At 34.7% G+C, this 27,334-nt stretch overlaps 1 protein-coding gene across 3 annotated transcripts in view; it reads right to left on the reverse strand.

The window, feature by feature from the left end:
* Window positions 1-214: 214 nt before the first annotated feature.
* Window positions 215-27,334, reverse strand: part of CFAP54 (cilia and flagella associated protein 54) — a 104,662-nt gene continuing 77,542 nt past the window's right edge. For all 3 annotated transcript variants that reach the window (XM_086887700.1, XM_086887699.1, XM_086887697.1), the window contains 17 exons: window positions 23,770-23,872; window positions 22,219-22,357; window positions 21,138-21,295; window positions 20,755-20,937; window positions 19,422-19,545; window positions 19,043-19,195; window positions 18,518-18,626; window positions 15,965-16,049; window positions 15,062-15,151; window positions 14,434-14,575; window positions 12,171-12,368; window positions 10,764-10,951; window positions 6,601-6,783; window positions 5,414-5,520; window positions 4,425-4,611; window positions 2,991-3,068; window positions 215-430 (listed from right to left, as the gene is read on the reverse strand). In XM_086887700.1, coding sequence (XP_086743826.1) covers window positions 311-430; window positions 2,991-3,068; window positions 4,425-4,611; window positions 5,414-5,520; window positions 6,601-6,783; window positions 10,764-10,951; window positions 12,171-12,368; window positions 14,434-14,575; window positions 15,062-15,151; window positions 15,965-16,049; window positions 18,518-18,626; window positions 19,043-19,195; window positions 19,422-19,545; window positions 20,755-20,937; window positions 21,138-21,295; window positions 22,219-22,357; window positions 23,770-23,872 — 2,347 coding nt within the window. In that variant the 3' untranslated portion in view covers window positions 215-310. The remainder of the gene's footprint in view (window positions 431-2,990; window positions 3,069-4,424; window positions 4,612-5,413; window positions 5,521-6,600; window positions 6,784-10,763; window positions 10,952-12,170; window positions 12,369-14,433; window positions 14,576-15,061; window positions 15,152-15,964; window positions 16,050-18,517; window positions 18,627-19,042; window positions 19,196-19,421; window positions 19,546-20,754; window positions 20,938-21,137; window positions 21,296-22,218; window positions 22,358-23,769; window positions 23,873-27,334) is intronic.

Below are 27,334 nucleotides of genomic sequence, written 5' to 3' on the forward strand. Positions count from 1 at the left end.
GAAAAAGGAATATCTAGTAGCAGGAGCTAGAAGGCTACAAACCTTTTCAGCTTTTCTAAATAAGAAATTATTGAAAGTCTAGAAAATCTTATAAAATACTACTTATAAAATATTAAATTCCTAAAAAATATTTTCATTTTAAAAACTATCAATGCTTAAATAATTAGAAATAAGCTAAAAGTGAAAATTATGAAACATAACAGGAGCCAAATCCTGGTGTGATTAATGAAGTTGTTTCATTAACAGCAGAACTTAAGTCTAGGTCTGTAGCATTCAGCTAATAACTGATTAAGTTATTGCAAAATCGCATTTAGTGAAGCAGAGAAATGAGCCAATCCAAAAGATTTGCTTCAGTTACTATACATCCATTGGCAAGATCAAACATATCTTCCAAATTTGTTATTGATTGCAAAGAAACATCAAATGGGATCTGAAAAATAAAACAAATGCGTAACTTTATTAAGCTTAGAGGTACCTAAAAGTAGATATATACCAACATACAGATATATATATATACACACACATATATACCAATAGTTCCATATAAAGCCAGATTACTGAACTGCAATCAATAGGTATGTTAGAAATATTTATTGCCTTGGTATAAATTTGTGGTTAATGACATCTCTGGCAGGAAAGTAGTAAAACACGATTCAAGGGAGGAAACCTTTACGAACAGTCTTGCTCACAAAGTTTATCATGATCATCTGCAGGTAAAATGAAGAGCAGCAAGAAAGGCTCTTCCGAAGATGAGAAATTGAAGGAATTGAGGTAACAGTAAAAGGTGAAATAAAGGGCAATGGTAAACTGGTTTGAGTGCCCACTGAACACGGAAAACTATTTAACTGATTTAGGTATCAACAAAAAAATTTGAAGGAAGAGACGCTTGGAACAAGCTACCTAGGGAAGTTAATTTTTAATGCAATTATTTTATTTATAAATTTACTTCTAAGATTTAAGATTGGAGCTTCCAAACTGCACTTTATCTCCCTCAAGGACATAGCTATTCATTAAGTAGCATTAAAAACATGCAGGCTAATCCTTTTTTATTCTTAAAACAAGAAGAGGCAAATAATTTTAAATGAATAATTCAATGAAAATGCACATTTTCCATTTATAAATACAGTTCAGGGCTGAATCAAAAACACTGTAAGACACAAAAAAACAGTATCAAAGAAGAGAAAGTGGAAACATGATAGACGTGTGACAGCTCATACAATGAGAAAACAAAGACCACAAATTAGAACTGACTTTGTCCAATTAATTCACCAGAAGATGAGCAACAGAAAAGTGTTTGGTGTGGGGGAAATGGTGAAAAACGTCATATAAGAAATGTATCTGCTGCCTTCTCCAGCATGCTTGAAAACAAATTAATGTACTGTTCTGTGGTGTACATAGTCCCCCCCTGAGCTTTCTGTCTCTGCCTGAGACAGGGTAATGCACACACATACAACTTATATGAAAGTTTGTAAATGTTACTTTGAAATATGTTATACATAATGAAGTGCTAAGCACCCTACAAGTTCTATTGGCTTCAGAGGAGAACGAAGATACTTAGCATCTTGAAGGAATAGGCTTCAGCTGCTCAAGCAAAACTACCATATCTCAAAGCATCTTAGTTTCAAGTTTGTATTTGAAACTTCCTGATAAAAAGCTTTTTGATGTTCCACCCATTGAAACACTTTAGTTTGCTGTGGAATTTAGAGAGAATAAAACAGTGCAGTAAACATCATATTCGTATTATGAGATGTTCTATGATGTTCTACTAGAAGAACACCACTAAATCTGCTCCCTCACTTCCATCATAGATCCACAAATAGATGCAGACAAGGTGAAAGGAATCCACGAGAATTTAAGCAGTTCCAGAAAGTTTCCATGATTCTTTGAAAAAGTTTATCTGTACTTTTCCCTAGGAATCTATCAAATCTTGCTACCACGGAAGATACTTCGGTGGGACTCTATAAAGTCCAGCTTTGCAGAGGGGATGTGGGTGTATTCTGATGCATTGCTAAAGCCACATTGAGTGACATGAAGGCCTGGGCACCATTTGAGAGAGAACTTCAGGATGGGTAACGAGGAGTGGCAAGAATGGTGCGATGTGTATCAAAGGGAAGTGCATACCGGACTGCAGGATGCACAGAACAGCACTAGCCCAATTTAGAATAGGAGAATAGGAGATTCTCTCTCCTGCTGGCACTAGCCCAACTGTTCTCAGATAAAACTCAGATTCTGTTCTGGTAGGAAGGGCTCTCTGACTGACAGGGAGAGTACAGTGGATGCCTTTTTCATTATCATTGCATTGTGAACAATACTGGCAAGATATTTGGGGATTAGTTGAGGGAGCGATATGTTCCAGTGGATTTCAGAATCTCCCTCGAGTCTCTTGAGTCTGGCAGCTGTGGTCCTTTCCTGATGTCCCCAAGTGGCTGAGAACACTGAACAGCACCCACCATGGGCCAGTCCTCACAGTCTTCTCTGGAATACTGACTGCACTGGGTAACAGGATGAATAAGATGTTTTGTCCAACAGCATGGACAAAAAATGGTATGCTATCTCTCAAAACATGTCATGGGCAAGGCAGAGAAAGCTAAAGAAAATGGAATAATCAAGCCTGAATAACTGTAAAAAAGCAATAATGGAAATAAATTGCATTTGGCAATTGCATCATGGAAATTCACTGGAGCCTGTGTAAACAATGACCAGAGTGGTGGATAATCTGTATTAACCATTGTGAGCAAAAATCCCCTTTTAATACATTTTTATGGGTATGAAAAGTCGATTCTAATGAACAGTGAAGATATTCACAGTTTGTAATCATGCACATTTGTATTTTATTTGTAAAGATAATAAAATAAAACCAAAACAGAAAGTCCAACAATGAGAAAAAAAAACGGGAAGATGCTTAGTGGTATAATCCATGTTTCAGTTTAATTGATTTAAATTGTTTTATTTTAGAAAGCAGATTTTTACTCTTAATAAGAACAACATACCTCAGTTAATGGAGAGGACTGGGCTGGAACATCAGACAGCAGTGCTTTGACTTCAGATAAACACCTTTTAACAATTTCCTAATGGTATAAAACAAGAAAAAACTTGTACTATCTGTGTAGTACGAACATATGTTGTACTATCAGTCTCCTCTGATAAGCTAACAGATGGCTCAGCCTTAGAAAATTTTTCAGAATATTCAAGTTTTAGGTTATTTGAATTGAATTTACAGCAAAATAAATCTTAGCTGATGAATATAATTTTTCTGCAACACAAATAGTTGTGTTTCCTGTACAAACACAATGCCCAAATCTTGCAGTTTCTACTGAGGCAAAATTGCTCCTGGTTTTAAATCCAGTGACTGAGCATACTTTTGCTATGTGTTTACTGAAGATATGATAAACAAACATCCTGACAAGATGATATTTATACATGTATAATGCATGGCACGTTAATCTTATTAGTATTCTAAACATTGTTTTACCAATTACTGACATATATTAATGAAAGTTTGAGCAAACACTTTCAGGTAATCAGAAACACCCACTAAAGGACAGCTCTATCTACCCTTGTGAAAACAGTGATTGGCCAAAATATCATTTGTTCTCCAAGCTGGTCAAAATACAGCCTCGTAATAATGGCACAGTGCACAATTGTCACTGTTTCACAGCATCCATCAGACAAAATGACAGCCTCTACATCATTAATCATTTCACATAATAGATATAAAGAGAATCCTGTCACATGATAAATGTCTCCCACTTTGAAAATAAACGTCTATTTTGCCTTGGCATTTATCAAGCCGCACTTATGCTGCGGCAACATTCTATTCCAATGACATTATCTCAAACAGAGCACATGGAAAATTCTGAAATTACCTTTTGTGTGTATGTGTGTATGTGGGAAGAGTTACTTGGCTTGTGGATCATATTCAACCTTGCTAATAAAAAGAAAAGAGGAAGATGGCACAAAGAAAATGAAAATAGATTCAGTTCCAATTTTAGTCATCTCTCAATAACGTTATTAGAAGGTTCTTATTTGAGAAACCATCACTGCCCATTTTACATTGAAGATGTGTAACTGATGTTTAAAAAAACACTTTTGGGTTGATCACCAAGCTGATTTAACACACTGCCAAGGATTTTCAGATGTAGATTACTATAAATTAGGTATCAGTTTCCTAGTCTATGTACCTGAAGAGGTAGCCTGTAATTTCAAGTAGAAGGTTGAAAATGCCTGGGGTTTTTTCCTAAAGTGACAAGCAATATATTAGGAAAAGTTAAATATTAAATAGAGAGTGAAAGTATTTCAACTTTTCTTTAAAGAGGTGAGGGAAGCCTAATGTCTGCCTTCCAAGTTGCCTGTCATTTATTTCCCCAAAATAGACATCTTAAATCAAGTCAAACATATATAAAAGCCAAACTGTTCTCACTTACTTCTGTTTTTGCATCAAGATGCACTTGCACATCACTCACTCTGTGTCTATCTGAAAGACTTATTTTCCAAGTTTCACTTTGCGTAAGAAAACTTGTTCGTACTGAAGTTGAAAAGCTGTTAGAACCTTGCATCATTATTTCAACTTGCTCCTTCAGATCAGTCATTTTTTCCCTTAAAGAAATAATTCTAAAAGAAGACAGGTTTTTTTCATTATTATTGGTATAAAACAACAATATTTGTTGTTTCCAGGTTATAATTAGGCTGATCTAGCTTTTATTACATATTGATTAGGTTCTACATTTTCTTTAATTTCAAGACTGATCTCATAATTTTACAAAAATAAGATTTCCATTTAATAAAGTGGAGATATAAAATGCATTAGCTTTTTACATGAAAAATTGGAAGAATTATTTTAGGAATGTGTCTCTAAGAAAAGGTTTTTTCATCCAACCAGCGCAAGGGTGGCAGAGGCTGCCCATTATTTCTTCTCATCCACTCACTAAGCAGTTCCAAAAATGTTAAGACAAGATGAATGACAAGGAAGAAATAATGAAAAATGCCATAGGACGTAAAATTCAGGTCAGTCTGGTGCTACAACTGAGAAAAATTCTTGCATTTTCGGGGTTGTCATATGGGATGGAGAAAGTAGGTGATCCACTGAGAGAATGGGAATAACTGCTGGGAGTGCTTCTTATGGCTGCTACATTGCTATGCCAGTGTAATATAATTAGCATATGTTACTTGGTTCTTTAAGAATCAAAACTAAAATGCTAATGAATGCATTGAAAAAGCAACTGCTTGGATGGGTTTAACACTGTGTATGACATCTTACAGGTTTTACAGTCAAAAATCTTTGAAAAGAAAAAAATGAATGCTTTTAAAGATTTACAGGTCTTTGATATTTTGCACTTTACTTTCTCTCATCCTAAATGGCTGATTGATCTTTAATACAGCATGAAATAACAGGACAGAGTCAGTTATTATTTACCTAGCCAATGGAATCCACAAGTGGCCTGAAAACACAGACGTTGGAGTAAAAACCGTCATTTCGCTAATCTTGATAGGGTTTATGTTATAAGCATAAAGCAACAAAACCTATAAAAGAGACAGAATGGGTAAACTGTAATATAGTAGACCTGAGCTATTTCAGTGATACAAGATACAATAAATATCAAATATAATGTACTGATGAAGCCTTAGATAACTGGCCTTCAAAAAAGAGAGGAGTGTGACTTCATATGAATTTGTACTCCACTCAGTTTTTATAGGCTTTAAATCAATTTAATTAATTAAATTGAATATAATTACTATGGGTTTGAAAATTAGGTATACCCTATGGTGCCACTTTGAAAATCCCAGCATTGTCCTGATCCCCATCAATCATATGCATGGCTATCATCATGCTAGGTTTAAATCCATGAAGTGTGCATAACTCACCAATCTAATAAAACCATATCATTATAAGAAAATTAAATAGAATATTCTCATCTTTCACTGCAATAATTTACTAGTGCAGTTGAAAATATGATTCCTAATGGTAGCTGAGTATTTTGACTATATAGAAAATGACAAGAATATGGCATTCATACATTATTTGATTTTAAAACTTGTCCCATGTCCTCTACTGATCTGTATGCTAATGCTAAAATAACCTGCAAAACCATATTAAAAGGTATATTATTTACATTAACTTCACAGAGCTTCTATCAGTTTCCTAATAAAGATAAATGGGTCCAATAGAAATTTAGAAACAGATCTGCTATGCCAAAAAGTTCGAGATCACAGATTTTTATTGCTGTAGCAGAAATTTTACCTACACGTTGTTCCCTTGTGTGAAAATAAAACAAATTCCTTGTCATAGTCTCTGGCATTCCTGCAACCCTCCCATTTCTTTCATTTTTCATGTTCAGTCTGATCTTTTAGGAAAATGAGGCTTATAAAATCTCATTTTCCCTGTACATGTGTATCTTTGCTTTTCCAAGAGTCTCCCACCAAACTGTTATTCAATGTATCATGCAGGTCTACCCAAACTTAGAGTGGAGATCTTAAAGACTTCAGGGATTTACAACAGGGATGAATACAATATGGCCTGGAAGCTCTATAAGGGCAAAAAAGGTGGAGTTTTGGCCTGCCAACAAAAAACTGTTAGGGCATTCTGCTTTGCTCTAGTTATACCTTAGTTTCTGTATGGTTTGATGGCTTTTCCACAGAAGGAATATACCACTGAATGTAAATTTCCTTATCCAAAGCATTTGTTGCTCTACTCTCTGTCCGCTTATCTTCTGTGGCGACAGAAACTGGAGAAGCTACTCTCACATGTGACACTAATGATGCAATTTCAGTAATATCAAGAGACACCTGAAACACAAAATAAAGGTTTAAATTATATTTCCCGTGGTGAGACAGGAAAAATCTGTTATAATCAAGTGTCTACTAGAATTGGTATGACTTTCATTCCAGCATAAATATATGTTTATTTAGGTAAATGGGTAGTTTTTAAAAGTGTCCTTTTTACCAAGTTAAGACTTTTCAAAGCTCATGTGATGACACATTTCTAAAGGTAATACAAAGGGACTGTAGTCTGACTTAGAGACACCCACAGTCACAGTGATTGTTGCCTTTGACTTCAAATCATTATGGCATTGTGGGTTTGGCTCAAATCTGGTATTTGGCACACTGATGATACAAAATTTAGTGATGAAAAAGTAATTTGTCAAGCATACATATTGATAATTAAAACAGGATTCTGAATGTTAGACTAATGCTTTATTTATGTTTACCTATCTGTTTTCTCAGCTGTGCAACTAACAAAGGATGACACCTGCTGAAAATTAAATCACTTAATTTGTGAGGATTTGTTGTATTTTTATAAAATACATATGGAACATTAGCAGGGCATTCATCAAACAGCTACTATTGGCTGTCATTCACCAGGGAATTCATGCAGGAATACTGTCAGTCAACATTCATTCATGAACCAAACCTTTTCTTAAAATTGTGAAGTATTTGATTTCAAGGCTGAACAGTAACACACACCATCTCTGTTTTTTAAATTATTACATAGATCTATCTGCAAAGAAGACTGGCCAGTCACATTTTCAGGTAATGTGGAAACTATTTGGAAAGGTCCTAATGTCTCCATCATTGATTCAAAAATGTGGACACTAAAAACAGCTCTCTGGGGAGTTAGTTCTTTTCAAATTTTGAATGTGCATGGCAGAAAAAATGGAGAATTTTACCTACTTTCTCTACAGAAAATTCAGCATATGACAACTACAGGGCAGTAAATCCAAGTGAACAGAAGATGGAGTTTTCACAATAACCTAATCTTATGCCATTAAGCCAGTTACCATCCCACATGAAACTTTAGTAGAAGTGAAAGTAATGATGAATCCAGGCATATGGAAGTCAAATTCGAACACATGGATGTGCTTCAGTGGCCATAAGCCATGGTAAGCCATGGGGTGTGCATGGAAGACCCACCTTCTACAGCCCTCTTCTAATTCAGTTATGAATCACCCAACTATCCTGCTAGCATGGACTGCGAAAAAAACTAGGAGAAAACACATATATGGACATGGGAAGAACCTAATTTATGATGTGCCCCTGAACTAGAGCTCTTAAAATCCCATTTTATGCTATATATTTCTCTTTCTTAAATGTGTGTTATGTTGGGTTTTTTTTACTGAACTGCACCCTTTGGATTTCTATTCATATTGAATCTTTTTGAAGAAGGACATTATAATGGCTGTTGTCCAACTGGTGGGTTGCTAAATACCATACATAAAGCATTTGTTTATTCAACTTTCTCAAAAATCTGAAAACAATCTGTCTTAGTTAAGTATTTCCAGTCCTACTTACTATCATGGAGCAGAACAAAAAACAAGCATGAAAAATGTAACAGGGCTTAGAATTTTAATTATAGACCTAATGTAATTTGGATGTTTTGGTCAGCAGACCTGAAAAAACCTTCAAGAGTCAAAAATAAAATACAGAGATAGATATAAGTGAAACAACTTCATAGATAAAAATCATTCTTTCAAAAGGTATGTCTATTTGTACTGTTAAAACTCACAGTAATAAATTACAGTTACATTTTTAAAATAACATCTATAACCTTCTGGATAGTTAAAGCTTCTAAAAATGTTGTGATAAAAATCAATGAATCTTAGAATTAAAAAAAGTAAGAGTTTTATGCTTGTTAGCTGTCTACAACACTGAAGTTAACACATGATTATGCAGCTTGTACCCGTCATGAACATGACAGTGAGCTCTGAAGCTTATTATTCTAGGATACTGTAATACTAATTATGTCAAAAAAAGAGCAGACAGTAAAATAATTTTTGATATATGATGGCTGTTATAAATGTCACACACTATATATTTACAATTTATTCAGTGGCACAGTCAGCTCTTTGTTGGGAAATGAGTAATGATATGCTGTCCAACACTGTAGAAAGTTCACCAACTCTAGACAAGCTACTTTCACAGAAGTATTTTTATTCATTGTTATAACATACCAAGTTCTCCCTCTTCAAGGCTCCCCTGTCTCCATTTAATACTGAATAAAATAACTAAAAAATAAGCCACAGTGATCTGTTGTCGCAGCAGACCACATGTTAGAGATAGAAATGAGAGAAGAGACACACTTTTGTTCGTGCAATGTGAAAAGATCCCTGTTTATTCTTCCTCACAACTCAGCCATCCTGACTCCAACTCCAGCAGACTTGGCCTACAGCAAGCTCCCACTGTAGGCTTCCCTTGCAGACTCTGACTGACCTCACAGCAGCAATTCTCTCTCCCATTTGGTCAGTCCTTCCTCTGGATCATACCTCATCTGGTCTGTCCTTCAGTTCTCCCCCTGACTGGCCAACCTACCCTTTTATCACACTCATGCTTATTGGATATAGCTGTGATTCATCAGGGGTAAGGTTGCCTGTAATCCCTTCTGCTACAATTCCCCTTTTCTTTTAATTACCAAGACACTTTTAAACAGACACATGCCCATGTTCCACTTGAGACGAACAGTTATACAGATGTTTAAATACATGTATTTAATAATTTAATAATTATATAATTATTATATTTAATACAGTAAAACTACTCCATCTCCAGCACCTGGCCTGGTTCACCCCTTGCCAGTCAAGCTGGTGTCCCACAGCCCCCTGTGGGTCCCCATATTGATGATTCCACCTCTCAGAGCCACGGCGGCCCTGAGGCGGCGGGTCTGGGTCAGAGCCCTACGTGCCGCTCCCACTCTGGTGCTATGGCAGGAACATGGAGAACCACACCGTGCACCCCGGCCACGCCACCAAGGTTGCAAATCCCATCGGGGATGCCCCCAAACATGTCCCTGTGTCCCAGCATTCAGCCCAGAGCTGGTTACTGACCAGAGACACTTGAGCACTCTGTGTCCTGCAAACTTTGCCCAGTAAATTCTTATGCAATCCCAAAACATCTGTACTGTCAACCCAAAAACTGTCCAAAAACCAACCCAGACTGCCCCAGTAGGCAACTGTGAGACCTCAGGCTGCAAGCTAGAGCGCTGAAAAACCTCCCTAGGCTGCAGGACCTGCAGAAAACCCTGAAACAGAAAGCACCTCTAAGCAGAAAACCAAAGAGACCAAAAAGAAAAGAGACTAAAAGAAAGGCAATGGTCTCTTGATGATTTTGAAAGTGGTCATCCTCCAGGGACAGGAAAATTTGGGTAAGTGTATCTGGCACATGAAAAAACAAACAAATTTATTCTTGCACTGAAAGTGCTCTTTAAAACACAGCTTGAGGAAGCTGGTGCAGAACATCAACCACAAAGTGTTAGGCACCCTAACATTCTCAGATTATATGGCTACTTCATGAAGTGACGAGAGTCCACCTGATCCTGGAGCATGCACTTTGTAGAGAAGTCTACAGGGAATTTCAGAGGCTCACCAAGTTCTGTCCCAGCAGACCTCACATTTTTGGTATGAAAGATGAAGATTTACAAGAGTAAATTTACAAGAGTAAATAAATAAAAGAGTAAAAGCCCTTACTGAGTAACAACCAACTTTATTAACCAATAAAAGCACCTTTTTAAATATAATTCTTTTTAATCTTCTAGGGTCTAAATACACTGGCTATGGGATGAAGATTATTTTTGCAGAACTGAATAACACATGAATATTTGCATTTGTTAACTACGCAATTCACTGCTTGCACAGGATTTTGGTTGTGTACTGATCTTCTGCATAAATAATTTCATTCTTCTATAGTTCTCCCAGAAATATCACCATTGGAATTATTGAGAATCTGAATGAAATACCAGTATAATATTTTTGAAACATTAGAAAGAACATAAGTACCTCTGAAGAATCACTGTGACTACTGAGTGACATTTCTACCTCACGTAGTTCTTCTGGAAAATTCTCAAGACAACATATTGAATATTCAAACAAATTCTTTTCAAGGAAGGAATGCATTTCTTCTATGCGCAGAACAATTCCTGTGTCAGAAATCAAACCAAGGTGTCCATCTCTTGCTGACCCGGGTCCTGGGTTAGGGGAAGTTTTTAAAAGACATTTTTAAAATTACATCATTTTTTTCCATTAAATTGTCAAGTTACTACAGCTACTCTATGTTCATGAATTTTGAAAACATAATAAAATATGTAAATAGATTCAATATCAAATAAATGCATATCCAACAATTATACTGATTGTCCTTAAATATTACTAGCGTATGTTATTTGTAATTTTTCACCAGTGATCGGATAATGAAACAAACTCTCTCTAGACATTATAAAGTAGCATCAAATGGGAGGTGTAATTTTGAGGTGTAGGTACTTAAAGTCAGAGTCTAAGCACCAGTATGTTCACTAGATGCCTAAGCATCCACTAGAATAAACACATATTTATTCAATATAGTCAAAATAAGCTTTAAGGGCTCTTAAGACCCCAGTTTAGACAGCTAGGGGCTGATCAGCTGATTTTCCCTCTAGGCTCCCCAATAGGTAACTAAAGGTGAGATTTACATGCATGTTCCTATACCTACTTGACGATACCTTCCTGTCCTTACAGTTCTGTGGTGAGCCAGAATATTTTCATTTAGTGCTGCAAGGAGAAAACCCAGCCCTCTCTGGAACTGTTATTTTCAGAGTTGCTAGGTTTCTCTCTAAATAACACCTGTATGTACAATGAAGTATTCTTCTCATCTACTGGGTCATCACTTGTATATCTAAAAGCTGGCCATCACATGTAGGTGCACAGTCTTAAGGCCTTGCAATTAATGGATTCTTACTCTGTTAGAAAGGCCCTATCTATTACCATGTTCTGTTTACAGTGAAAGAATCCATGCATGCAAATCACATCTGGGGTTTCAGTCAAAACACATTCAATAATGCTCAGCCTTCCCATTTACAGTACACTCAGGTCTCCAAAATGGAACCTCAAACTGAACAGATTTATTTATGATGTGACTTAAGCTTGATTTTTCTAGAACTTCCAATGTAGTAATAACAATTAAATTTTGAGGGAATCCTTCCTGTTATTGTGGAGGCTTATGAATAATTATGAAGAAAGGTAATCTTCACTTGCATCATTTGTAAACAGACATAAATCTGGATTTCCATGAAGATTTTTTTGCATTTATATAATTTAAAGGAACTCAAAATTAGGCTACTTCAGTTGACAGACTTTACACCTGACACTGTTGGCCCTCAACAACAGTATCTCATCTCTAGCAGTGTTCTAGAAGGAAATAAAAATACATACCAGAAAGGTTTGTGTTATAAATTCTTTTTAAATGATTGTAGTAGCGAATTAGGTGAACCCATGTTATTTTATCTTTCTTCTGGCTGGCCTTGGTGACAAGACTTTCTGTTCCTTCACTTTCACTCTGACAGTCTTCTGTGATTTGTTTGTTTTCAGTAGAAGATACTTGAGGACTTTCAGAGACAACATTGTATCCATCTGCAACTCCAATCAGAGTTCAAGAACACACATTAAGTGGTTGGAATTTAAAGGCTATTTCTGTGTTGTATTGAAATTGACTAAACTGTAACTAGAAGTATAACTTGTGAAACTGCTTCTATTTTTCATACAAGAAAAATTATTTCTATTCTGCATTAATATAAGTTGGAATAGTAAATAGCCTTAAAATTAGTTGAAAATTGTTTCTCAGATCATGAGCAGGAACCTCACTAATCCTTGCAAGAAATTCAAAAAGAGTCGAGAGATAGGTGCATTCTCTCTCTCTGAATTTGAATATAAAACCATTAATTCTGCCCGTTGTTCAATAGGAGATATTTTCTAAATGGAAACAACACAAGGAATCATCTGTCATAACTGTGTCAGCTGAACCTCCCAGTTATGTTGACCGAAACTCAGAAGAGTTAGGTACTCTGAACTATTCATTGTTAGTTTTAATCCTTCGTCCCCTTTAGATATTAAGCACATTTTCAATGAAATATACTCTAAACTGTAAAATAAAACAAAAGATAATATTTTCCTTTGTGCTGCCTAAAAGTTGTACTTATGCAGAAAGAGGAAAAATGTATCAATACAGATATCACTACATCACTGCTTGTATTCAATACTGTTTTTTACTGTATTAGTACACAGCTCTTTCAAAAGCACAGTTCTTGAGCTCTGTTTTTCGCTCCAAATTGAACAAACATTATGTTATAGATATTCCTAACAGTAAGCTTTCAGAAAATAATTATGAGTGCTTCTACAAAATCTGAATGTCTCTATTATTCCTGACATTTCACTGTCAATGCCAAGAGTTTCAATGGCCATACTGTCTTATAGATGAAAACTTAAACATGCGTTTCATTAAAAGTTTTATAGAAAATATTTAGTGCGCTATGCTGAAAATTTCCAGTTTTGTATTTTGGCCTACTATTGCTTTTCTGCATTTTCTATTCTTCTTTGTATTGGCTAACAGAACTATCAGGAGAAACACCTGCTGCATTTACTAAAAGAAACAATGATCTGTAATTATAAGCAAATGGAGCCAGTACAAAACAATCAGATGGAAAGTCTTAGCATACAACACTTGTTTTCATAAACCAATCAAAACACATATGTTTAAACATTGTACAGTATGCAGACATGGCTTAGCTTTGCCAGCACCTATCAAAAAGAGCAATTCAATCTTTCTCAGTCACTTGTGATAATTTAAATTAAGTCACTGAACCAAAATTTTATCACTCAATTAATGGTTCCTAGTTTAAAAATAAACATTATGATTTTGCCTTAGTGTTTATATAACATCTAGCAGTCATTATCTCAGAATTCCTAGTTTCATTGTTGGATTTCAGTATGGATTTCACTGGGGATTTTTTTTTAGATCAAAAACTTCCATTTCATCAATTCTTTTAGCTAAAAAATAAATGCAGAATTTAGTTACAAACCAGGCAAAGTTCTACCAAGCTAGTGGAAGCATATCTAAATAACAATCCATTGGATTGGAAAGACTTTGTAAGAGTTTGAGCTTGTTAGTTTTTGTGGGTTTTTTGTGGTTTTGTTTTTATTGTGTTGGTTGGATTTTTGGGGGATGATGCAGGGAGAGAAGCTATTCAACACTAACATCTCTTTGCAAAATCAAGAGGAAAACAAACTCTCCAAGAGAAAGATAATATACCTAGGGAAAAAAATCAGTTAAAAGTCAAGGTTTGGGGAGAAAAAGCAAAAGAAAAAAAAGCAAAGAAAGCAGTGATGATTGATAGGGACGCCAATATCTGCTTTATGTGACTGTGGATGTCCTGTAACAAAGGACCATCTGCTTTTCCAAAATTATGGCAGTATGTGCACTCTGTCTTTCTGAAACACAGTATACAAACAATTAATTTTTCTTAACATACTGAACAACTGGACAGGCTGATATTTAAAGTCCCATAAAGTCTCTACTTAATATTTTGTATTGCTATGCACGATGAGACTTTTGCTTTTACTTTCCAAAACTGATATATAATTTTTCATAAATTAAAGTTAGATATTAATTTTTCTGATATTACTAGATATAAAGGAATACCAGATATGAAATCTCTGTATGAAGAAAAAAGATCCATAGAAGCAAATTCTGGGATTTTTTTTTTCACTTCATCCTTCATGTGCTTTTCTTTAATTCTCTTCATTCCAATTAACTGCTGAGAAGCAAGTGCAGCTTCACTGACCTAAAAATAACATTTATTTTATTTGGGACTCGTTCTCAGAGTAGCAAGATGAGGACAAAAAATTAATTATTAAACATACTATATTTTTAAAAGTTAGGAAAATATTCTATTTCTTTCTCACATAAGGTACACATTCTAGCTAAATAAATCGTTACTGCTGACAGCTTAATTACTACATAGTGATTTCAAACCAGATATCCTCATCTGGATGCTACTGATGTTTGCTCACATGTCAAATACACATGCACACATATCAGGCCATGTGCCATTTTATTTGCACTGAAACCAAGTTAAGGTAAACAGAATCAGATCTGTCCAAGAGAGATTAAATGTATCATTCAGTGTCCATTTTAATTTTATTAAACAAGACCCATGCCAGAAATTTCAAGAAACCTTCACTCTTGTTTGTATTGCCTTATTTGCTTGTGTAAGTAGAATAAGATGAAATATAAGAATAGAAGAATCTCTTCAGGATATTGCACCAACCTGTGCGGCTGCTCTTACTGCAATCCAGGCTTGTACTCTGTAGACTTCTGTTTGCATAGCCTCCTCAGAAGACCGATCTTCAGAAGTGGTCTAAAATTATATACCAGTTCCCAATCAGGATTCTAAATATATTATCGTAAATTATATTCCAAACATAGAAAAAAAGTCCTCCTACTTACAATATTACAAACATTATTACAAAAAATTACAAAGTAATTGTTTTATTTGAAAGTTGTAAAAATTGGCACTGACTGTAAATCCATGGATTAAATGTTAAAAATGAAAAAAAAATTTCCAGAGCATACTAATTGGCTGCTCCTGAGAAAAGTTTCCTCAGAACAGCTTATATTATGGTCACTACTGTATACAGTGCTGCTATCATATTCCATTTTTTTTGAATCTTCATTACCTCTTTTCTCCAATGTTACACATTTTGCTTTCTATCTGTGGCTTGTAGAAACTTATATTTCTCATGCTGTCATTCATATTTGTATAGAAAAAATTGAAATCTGATAAAGTTAGCATTTAAAAATATGTTTGAATGTTTGAATATGTTTGAATGTTAACTATATTTTGCAAGGTAAAAATTAATTTGTATATAATCAAAATGAAAACACTTGGGTCTGTGTCTTCCTATTTCGTACAGAAAAATATTTTAAATATTATCATTCAATGCAATAAAAGGAAGAGATAACATCAAACAAGATCAAATTCTGAGAGATCAAAAATTATTTGATTATTTGATTTGATTGATTATGTGATTTTTCTAGGAGGACTTTCAGTATCAGTATGATGTAAAAGTCTCTGCAATTGATAGTATGGCAAGGTGCACAATATACATTTCTGGTTTGGAAGAGGCCACTGCCCAAGAGATAGAAAACACACACTTGATTTGGAACGTACCAAATCTGTCTGTGATTCGTCCTCATTAATTTCAGCAAAATTCAAATATGATAGTGCTATTTCAAGGTATGACCGTCTTATTAACCTGTAAGAAACAACACATAGAATAATCAGCTTTACTATCAAAGTAAGCATTACAGTGATACAATCTGACTCCTGCATAAGACTAGCTATATACCTCACCAAATAAACCATTCATCCAGCCCCTGTCATCTACTTTAAGTGTAGCTTTTTTCAGAAATCCATGGGATCCTGTTTTAAAGTCATGTGAGTCTAAAACTATGGTGTGCTTAACAAGTAACAGTTTGATTTAACAGTACATCAAATATAATTTGCATTATTTGAAACAAATATTCCATAAATAAATTGCAAATGTTTAGTAAGAAAACCCTACTTTCACAAGGAAAGTGATCTTTCTGTAGTGTTTGTCTTCCTTGCTCAATTTAAGGCATTTATACATTGCCCTGGTTTCCCTGAAACATATCTAGCTAAATTTGGATTCAATCAAATTGGATCCTCAGTCAAACTCCCAATAATCAGCTAAAATACCCACAGTGACCAAAACAGATTTTTGTTTCCTAACTGGGCTCAGATGAGGAACCTTCTTAGTTTTGAGTTCTGTACCAGAATGTTTCACATCTTCAGACAGTGATCACCTATTCCCACTCTCCTACGTTTCCTTCTCTTTTCAGTGATTTTTACAGTAGTATTGTAAACTAAACAAAAATCATGGAATCATAGAATGGTTTGGGTTGGAAGGGAGCCTTTAAAGGTCATCCAGTCCCACTCCCCTGCAAGGAGCAGGGACATCTTCAATCACATCAAGTTGCTCAGAGCCGCTTTCAAGCTTACCTTGAATGTTTTGAGGTACAGGGCATTTACTAAATCTCTGGGCAACCTATTCCAATGAATAACATTGTAAAAAATTTCTTTCTTATTGTATCTAGTCTGAATCTACCCTCTTTTGGTTTAAATCCATTACCCATTGTCCTATCACTACAAGCATTACTAAAAACTCTATCTCCATCCTCTAAGCCCCTTAAAGTATTGAAAGGCTACCAGAACATCTCCCTGAAACCTTCTCTTTTCCAGCCTGAAAATCCAATTCTCTCAACCTTATCTCACAGGAGAGGTGTTCCAGCCTCTCCTAATTTTTGTGTCACTCCTCTGGACCTGCTCCAACAGGTTCATGTCTTTCCTGTACTGAGAACTCCAGAGCTAGGTGCAGCACTCCAGGAGGGATTTCACCATATCAGAGCAGAGGGGCAGAATTATTCCCCTTGACCTGGAGAATTTCTCCAATGTATCTATTCCCTATAGGTTTATAACAGTCTTTTTATGCAGATTCCTCCTGGCTCTGCAGATTTCCTCAGATCTCATTTATGACTTCCGCAAGCATAGCAACAAACTCCTGCTCACATAGTTGCTATTCTGGACAGATTAATATTGCACAGAGTTGGTTGTTTATATAGTACAATAAATTCCAGCTTTAGTACAATTTGTGTAAAGCAAAATACAAAAGTCAGAGTATTGTACAGTTAAAGACTTAGCAAATTAACTGAGAAGATGGCAAATTCTACACTTGGTTGGCAACAATTTAGTTAAATTTCTAGTCTTGCTAACAAAAAAGGATGTGAGACATCAAGAAACAACTTTAATTAAACAATCCCACAGATATCACAGGCCTTGTATAAATGTGAGCAGGATGTTAAGCTCTCTAAAACAAGAAAGCCATGGTCCATTGATGTCTCTGTACATTCTTTTAGAAAGATGGTAGCAAATTAAACAAGAGTGTAGCAAATTAAACTTGCAAAACTTCACAGTCCATTTCTGCACCATCTTTCATCATGCTGGCTGCTTGTTGAGGTTTATTACTATGCTACTACTTCTACATTCAGAGTTCTGGTTCATTAACTTAAGTAACAGAATACCCAAACAAGCAAGGTAAATTGCTGCCTTTACACTGTCTCTAACTAGACATGGCACATTATTCATTTAGACTGGTCAAGAAACAAAAAAACTGAAGTCCAATGTATCAGAGCTGCTTGACAGAATTTATTGGCTGTCTTGGCTCAGCTCTTCAGGCATCTTCTAGGCTGATAACTAATGCCAAAGTCACTGTCCTGATATCTGTTACAAACACATTTCCTACGCTCCTTCTGCCTCTGCTCTTCTGACTATTTCTGGCTGGTAACCTTTTCAAGCCGGATTTCTGTTATCTGGAAGGGGGCAGACCACAGCTCATCTGAAATATGAATAAACCTCCTGTTTAATTGATAGCTCTGTTCCCAGTGTTGACAGATAGGGTACAAATTTGGAAATAGAACAGAAAGCTGCAATTTTAGTGTAGCGCTAAAAATGCTTTTAAATGTTCTTATTTATTTTAAATAAGAGAATAAATATCCACTAGCTCTTCTCGATTGAAATAAAACTCTCTAAAACATAAAAGATACTCTGTAATAGAAATCCCAGACCAAGTCTCAAAAAACTGTTCAAAAATTATATTCATGTATTATTTAAATTCTTTTCAAAGTTATATAGCTATATTCTTACTCATATTTTTGATCGTGTTGCTGGCTGATCTTAATAGCTTCCAACAGGGTTTCAATAGTTTTAGATGATTTGTTATTGCCTGCTTCAGTTATCTGGCGTTCCATCTTACCTTAGAAAGAAATACAGAAAGTAAATTTTCAAGATGTTAACAATTTTTCTTTTGTAGGACCCACCCAATCTGTTTTTCCCTCCAGAAAAGTTGAACACAGTACATTATCTATTCTCCTGATAAGCAAGATCTTTTCCAGTTTGTTTAAAAGGTAATGCACAATGCTTATATAACAACTCTCTTCACTGAGTAGATAAAATAACCAAACTTGGGAATCATAACGATTCCTAGCACTTCCTGATCCCAACTAGCAGAGCACTGTATATAAGGAGTTGATGAGCAGACAGAGGCCTGTTCTGTGCTGTTGTGCACACTCAGTGTGGCCCTCAGGGCACAAAATGTCTTCATTTTTAGAACTACCATGCATAACATTGCCTAGGAAGGCACTCAGGATGTACAAACAGGGGTTTATTTACCTATCTGAAAAAGAAGTTGAGCTTTCATATTAAATTTTTTTGTTGCAGATGATCTACAAAGATTCAATGCTGATCTTAAATGCCTGAGAGCATATAGCCATTGCAAGCGATCTGTTGCAGCTGTAGAAGTCACTTTTTCAGCTAATGTGTGTCCTAAAGCAAAAAAACAAAACAGTTTTTGGTACATTAGTTAGTAGACAACCAATTAATATGAAAATAAGCTAATTCTTTAGAAGAGATGCTGCTACATATTTACTGTTAAAATTCAATTTCCAAAAATTCAAGTGATCGATGGATATAAATACAAAATTATAATATTGTTTGTATGAGTGAAAGTTAACTAAAACTTAAAAATAATCATGAGTTGTGTTTTTCTTACCAATTTTCATTTTGACCTGGGCTAGCAAGTTAATATATGGCAGGTAGATATTCTTCGTGGGTAAGACCAGACAAGTCAATGTACTGTCTTTTTGCCATTCAATGGGTTCACCATAATCAAAAATCTATGAAAAGAGTATGCTCATTAAAATCAAGCTGCAGACAGCAAATTAAATAGCAGTTTGAAGAAGTAAGTTAGGTATTGCAAAACTGAAGTGTCTTGAAAAGAGCACTAGAAAAGGATTCAATATTCTTGAATTCCTTTACTTTAGTGTGTACTTGTCTTGCAGAAGAGTCTTGTGATGCAAACAAACAATTTTAATGAACTCTTGATTAAATTTAGTAACTTTAGGCTTTGGCTCTTAAAACTCCCTAAAATTAGTATCTAAGAAATAGATCTCAAGAGTAACCAAAGCCCTGGAAAGAAACTGTCATTTCTACAAAGAAATCTGACACCCAGCAAAGGCTGGAAAAGAAAAAGAAATTAGCATGCAGGGGCCAGTCAAACCTTTCATTCATGGAGATAAGACAATGGGGTGACACTGTAAAGTGTCAAGTCACTTGAAGGATAGCAAATCTCACAGTTGGAAGTTTGAGACTGAAGTGATCTATATGATTCTTTATTACTAAAGGAAATAAATATTTCAATGGATTAAACTTCTGTTTTAGAAAATATGAGGAGAGAGTTTGATCTAGACACATTTCTCTATAACTTGCACCAAATTCAGATAAAAATGCCTATCTATTTTTGGATCCCAAACAGGTAAAGGTTTAGTACTCTCATGAAGTGCACATCTTTAGATTTATTTTTTTAATTACATATTTAAAATTTTACATGGAAATTATTTCTTCATACCAATTGTAACAATACATCCAAATACATGCTACTTTAAATAGATTGTCCTGATTCAAATTATTCTAAGATGCAAAGCTAAATTCTTGGACGCTTCAGAGTTAGGAATTTAATGAGATTTACATTCTCCCTGAGGTGTTCAGTATGAACATGTCCCTCATTGAAAATGGAAAAAGAAAGTGTTCTTCATCTCTTTAAAAGTCAAATTACCTGTATCTTTTTCTACATCTGGATGTGTATTTTGCAACTATTCAGTATTTTTAAATTCTGTGAAAATACCAGATTACACATGTGAGCATTCTTGATGAGTATGGATAAAGAGTTTGGTAAGATGAACTACCTTTTTACACTATTCTAATGTAGCTAAAACTGAAGTGATCAGTTACTAGGAATAGCCCCTTTTAATAACTGATAAAATAGTTTCCAGGATAAATAATTAAGGCTCTTGAAAGGATCTGGAAATGCACCAACATGTACTCACTGCTTTAATGGTACGCTTATGTGCCAAAACAAGCAAGTTTAATGGTTCCACTGCAGAAGAGCAATGTTCTGAATCCTCTGTTTGCAGTGACAGTATTTCTGCCAGCAGAAGCATACTTTTCACAAGAGTCAAAGAAGCTGGCAGGGAAATAAATGTATCTTCTTGGAGTAAACTGATGATATTCTGCTTGGACATAGAGAACATAAACCAAAGTAGTTACTATCTTTCTGTCTATTTATGAGGACAAATCACGCAAAATGAAAAAAAATAAATAAATCTATTTTAGAGGCACTATTTCAAACTTATTTAATGCTGCCATCAGCTGTTCTGACTACACAAAAAATGCATCAAAGAAAAGTGAAATTTTTCCTTTGTGTTAAAACCTGCAAAAGAAGTTTAACTTCTGCCACAGGACGTTTTTCTTGCAGGTCAAGGATAGCAGCTTGCACCATTATTTCAGCCTGAGTCTCAATATCACCAAAGGCTTCTGCCTCTAATATTACTTCTTTAATCACACTTCGGCGCTCAGCCACATCATTTCCTAAAAGAAGAGAATATATGAATAGTAAAAATAGAACAGAAAATACTTTACTGTGTGTTCCACCAGTCTTAAGTATTACTACACTAAAAAGTTACAGAAAAGATGACATTATAAATTCCACACTGCGCTTGTACAATTTCATCAATTTTGTGTCAAATTCACTTTTAAAAGAAAGAAAAATCACTTTGTTTCTAAACTGCACTAGGTTAAAGTTCATCCAAATACTTGCTTGTTATGCAAGCCACCAACATAAATATTACAGTATTTTAGATCTGTTCCACTTGTTCAAAAATCTGATTTTAGTTAAAATAGTAACAGCCTTCGGAGAAATTATCCACTACTGATTACGTAAGAGTTTGGCAACAGACTTAGACTGATTTTGATACTTAAGTGAGCATCAGAGTTGTTCACAGAACCAGGGAACGAAAAACATTTTATTCATAACCAAACTTTAAAAAAATGTATTTTGCAATATCTCTCTTAAATCTTTAAAAAAATAATCAGGAAAATTTTTAGGAGCTATGTAGGGATATTTCATTTATTGGAGATATAGGAAGTGAAAAATATTTTGAGACTTTGAAAACCAGAAGTACTCAGCAACAGCACTTTTTAAAACAACCATACTTTCTTAATGTATTCTTAACACAAAAACATTTGAAAATTTTAGACACAATTATCAACAGATAATGAACATTAAATAAAAATTAATATAATACTTTCTATTTTCATGTTCTAGGTGGTAATGTGCTCATAGATTTATTTTCCTTATTGGATTGGATGGATTTAGTACAAATAATTTATTCAGTAGTAATACAGCCCCAGAATTAAGGTTAGTATTTTTTTTAACTATGAGTAAGAATTGTGTCTGTAAAGGCTCATTTGCCCAGTATTATCCCAAAATCTAAAGCAAGAAAGTATAGTACCTTTCAAATCAACAACACCATGTATCTGTGTCACGAGTGCGGTCACTAGCATCGCTCGACACCTCAGCCACAAGCGTACATTCACGTGCCCCTGTGCTGGTACATGGGAAGGGAGTTGAACATCTTCAGTGGTGGAATCCTAGTAAGTCCCAAAAGCAAGAAAAATGTTACTTTCTGAGTAACATTCTTGACTACAAACAAGGCAACTGTGCAGCATCTGTTTTGATTAAATTAACACAGATATATTACAAATGATAGTAACATTCTAAACAGAAGTTTATTTGAAGGATAGATAAGTATTTTTAATAACAAGAGGCCATTTATTATCTAAATTTTAATAGATATAAAAATAATTTTAAGCATTGAATGTTAAACCACTTTTTAAGTGAGACTCCTTAAATATATCTATATACTGTATTTGTTATGAAGAATATTCTAAGAGTTTGGATTTTATTCCACTCCAAAAGGAATATTACAAAAAATTCTAAGGCACACAGAAGTCTAATTGTAGAGCAGGATCAGTATCAATTTCTGGTACCTCATTAATGACTAGAAAGAAAATTTAAGTTATTGGTTTCTAGAGTTTTGTGTTTCTAGTGTTTAGAAACAAATATTTGCGTAATGTAGTACTACAGATGCTCGTGAGAATTCTCAGTTCAACTCCTTGTGCTATCTTTATATATTCTAAAAGTCTTTCTATTACTGAAATTCTATAGTCCATGTTCTACTATTTGTTTCAACAAGCCATCACTGGACAATGCACCACATGCATTTTACTTATACAAAAAAATATCATCACTGACTTGCATTAATGCAAATGAGAAAAAAAATACCCATAGCTCAGTTACTGGCTACAGGACCATCCTAAGAAAAGAGAGGAGCAAGTGCAGAGAGACAGAAGCCCCTGCTACGCAACACAGACAGAAAATAATTAATTGCGTGCAATAAAGTCTCAATAGATGTTGCAAAATCTCACTGCTCAATTGCTCTGTCCATGTGAGTCAGTTTGACTCACTGTGCACTCAAGAGTGACTGTGGTGTGTGACCAACAGGCATTCCAAAGAAAAGGTCAGAATCCCTATGCATTGGACAACAGAAGTCAGCTGAAATCTTGCTCCATGTGGAACACAGCTATGATGTGAAAGGGTCCATCTGGCTCTTTCAAAGAGAATTCCACTTTCAGTCAGAAAATCTAAAGTACCTTAACTGAATAATAAAAGATTTTCAACTGATAACTATTTTTTAACTTCTTTTTTGTTTGGGGGGTTTTAAACAAAAGAAGATTTTCAGTGCTGCCATTTGAGAGTAATAGAAATAAAAACTGTAATTCCTAACCTCATACAAATTATAATGATGACAACAGACACACTGAGCACACTTTAAGCAAGCAGGTATCCAAAGCATGACAAAGATCATTTTTTCCCCAGGGTAATGGTAACCACATAATACAAATGACTGCTATGTTCTAACATTATGGAAATCACTCAACAATTAATTCAAAAAGATTCATATACAAAGAAAGATAAGTCTAAAACAAATATCCACACATACCAAACACTCCCTTTCATCCTTTTCTTCTTGAAAATGTCCCCCGTCAATGCTAAAAACTTTTGCATCTTGGAGAAGTCGAATTGCAGAGAAAGCCAAAGCAACACTGTGGTATTGCAACAGAGAAATATTATTATATATATTATGTTATGTTATGTTAATTTATGTTATGTTATGTTAATTATATTATTATATTATTATATTATTATATTATTATATTGTTATATTATTATTGCAAAAGAGCACTATTATTTAAAAATACTAATTATATTTGCCACTTTATGATTTTATTAAAATAGATACTTGATTTTTTACTATGCCAGAGATGTAAATCAACAGTTACCAATTTTGCATCAGTAAAACAAGGTTGCACTCAGACTATTTTCTGAATTCGTAGGCACTGCATCATAAAAGTGACAAAACAGCAGTAAGAGAAAAAAGCTGTGCCATAAGACAACTTGATAATATTTCACTTTTAGGGTGGTCAGACATTGGAATAGGTTGCCCAGGGAGGTGGTGGGGTCACCATGCCTGGAGGAGCTTAACAGGCATCTGGATCTGGGTGATACAATTTAGTGGTTTAGGGGTCACAGTGGCAATGCTGGGTTGATGGTTAGACTTGATGAGCTCAAGGTCTCTCCCAACCATGAGGTTATATTATTCTATCAATAGCATATAAGCTAAAATATATCATATTCTGTTGGAGAAATCAAAACATAACTCCATTATAATTTCCAGGCACACACAGAATTATAGAATCTTTTTTAGTGGCAAAGACCTCTAAGATTGTCAAGCCCAGCTTTTAGATCTAGTCAAATCACTAGATCAACACCAACCATGGGATTTCTGTCTTCAGGGATAAGTTCTTAGAAATTAGAAGATGCAAAAATACTGAAAATTATTAGATACATTAAGAGAGTTCTATATCATCCACAGCTAAGATTAAGATTTTCTTTTTAAAACTTTTCTAGGCTATGCATTAATCCTGTTAAATCCACATGGTCAAATACTCACAGGATCTTAGTAAACACCATTAAGGTAATGAGGTACCCCATCAGTAAGAAATCACATGACATTGCATCTACTGTACTCCCTCCCACATACCCTAAATTCTTTTCTGGAGTTCACTCTGAACAGCACCTTTGAAAGATACAGACACCATTAGGACTGCTGCAACATTCAAGCCTATGTGTCAAAAAATGATGGGCTTAGATCTCAAAATATTGTCAGGTTTCTTAAAACATTAACTACTGGGTTTTTTCTTTTTTTGCTGTCTTCATAAGCACTCAGATACACTCAGATAATGTTCCACTTTCATTACATGTACAAAATGTGTGTCTGCAGCAGCAGACTTCGTAAATACAATTGTTTTATTAGATGAAGACATCTGCAAAGCCATCATAGACAGAACACCTTTTTCGTAACAGGAATTGTTGTCCAGAGGACACACTACTCAAAATATTCTGAGAATTGCAAAAATCGATGTCTCTTTGTATTGGTTTCTCCCAATTGCAGATTTTCCCCTATGTCTGTAAATCTTTACTTTCCTACATCTTCTCTAAAACATTTTTGAGTTTGGTTTTGAGGACTGTCTGTCTGGGTTTGTTTTTTTTTTACTATTCTACATGTTCTCTGCCCACAGAAACATTTTTCTAATAATTCTAAGCTACCAGAGTATGCCTAGCTCACAACTTAAAAGATTTTTTTCAGCAGGTTAATTGTTAAAAATGTATAACCAAAGTTCTTATCTATGCTGGTTTTTTATATAGACTCTCTTTACTTTGAGACTGGCTGTTATGAAGCATATGAAAAAAAAATAGAAAAGAATTATTAACACCTTTAAGTCTTTTTATGCTGCCAGAACAATGCAAAGAATTCTTAATGCAAGAGAGATTCATGTTCTGTGTGAATTTACTGCTTTTGAGATGTTCTAGACTAATGGTTCCAAAGGCAAAGATCTTGCACAAAGAATGCTGAACAAGAGCTGAACTACTTCTGAATTACACACATTATTCTGTCAACTTATGTATAACCACAGAATGGATAACCTCCTGTTAAGATAAGAGAGCAGTTTAAGTCTTCCTGTCATTACTGATTCTACCCTCCTTGCTGTTTTTGTGATGCAGACCTGGATGGATTACACCAATTCAGCACAAATAGACCCCAAAGTAACAATGACAGCCAAAGCCATTAATATTTTGGCTTTTACCTTTCAGAATTCAATCCTCATGAATCTCTTTCATCATCCCTTTACCTCAGTTTTATTCAACAAAATGAAAACAGAATAAATCAATGTTGAATTTGATGATAAGTTTCTCTCTAACAACAGAAAAGGTGAAACAGAATTTGCTTATAAAAGAAAACAGAAAATAAGGATAATGCAATGATGTACCCCAACTACTTTTCTTTTCTTAAGAGTTCTCCCCTGAAACCAGACATCGAAGTTAAAATTACTGAAAAATCTGTTTTTTCTTGTAATATTGCTTGAGATGCTATGGTTCACATCTCAAATACCCTGGAGAAGGTACAGCACCTAAGAGTATATACAGGCTATTAAAAAATATTAACCTGAATTCCTCAGCACCACTGCCTCAAGTTAACTGCTCTTGTCAATATTTAGCAATATTGAAAATGAGGCTATTTTTACCTATATGGTTACACATAGATTCCATAAGTAAAATATAGACCACAAGCCCAAAGATTCATATATGCCTTGTTTTAAGTCACAATTTATTCATGTAAGCAGACAAGCACACATTTGGGTAATTAAAAAGCTCACATTTATAGGACAGACACTACTCTCCTTGAGATCAATGGGATTAGTCCTATACATAAACTTAATTCTGAAACATACATTTTTTTGCAAGACAGAAGCTTGTAATACAGAAGCTTCCCTTGATGAAATTTTTGTGACCCTCTTCTGCTGTCAACAAGAGTGATGTGTCTATATATTTCCCTTGACAAAATACACATCCTTTTATCAGCTGAATCAGAAAGTGACAAGATGATCAAAATAGGAAAGTACAGCTGACTGTAACAATTTCACCACTAGGTCATTTCGCTAAAGGAAAGAAAAAAAAAGATGAATTTCTGTAATATCATGCAAAGTTTGATTTCTAGGCTGGCAGGCAGGAAACATTCAGCTGTCTGAAGAAATGTTTCATTTCTATCTGAGCCAGACATATCAGCAGTTTCCATGGCAGTGCAATAAAACTGCAAAATAGGTTAAAAAAACCCAAACTCTTCCTTTGCTTTTGATTTTTTTTTCCCTGCTACTGACCACTATCAAGATATAAGACCCACTAAACAAACACCCACCAAAATTTGAGAGTCACAGAAAGTGATCTATAAAATGCTTGACATCCATTGAAATCCTCAATATTCTAAAAAAGTTTCTTCAATCTGAGACAAGTTATAAACCAACAGAGAAACTAGTCTCTAGGATATAAACTGCATACAAAATGAAGGCTTCTTCATTGAAATCTCTTGCATATACTGGCTATAATCAAATTCAGCAGGGTAAGAATGTCTGAGACAGGACTCTACTAATACAGGTTTTACCAAGCCT

This window comes from Cyanistes caeruleus, chromosome 4 (assembly GCF_971803275.1).
Source record: "Cyanistes caeruleus chromosome 4, bCyaCae1.hap1.1, whole genome shotgun sequence".
Classification (NCBI taxonomy): domain Eukaryota; kingdom Metazoa; phylum Chordata; class Aves; order Passeriformes; family Paridae; genus Cyanistes; species Cyanistes caeruleus.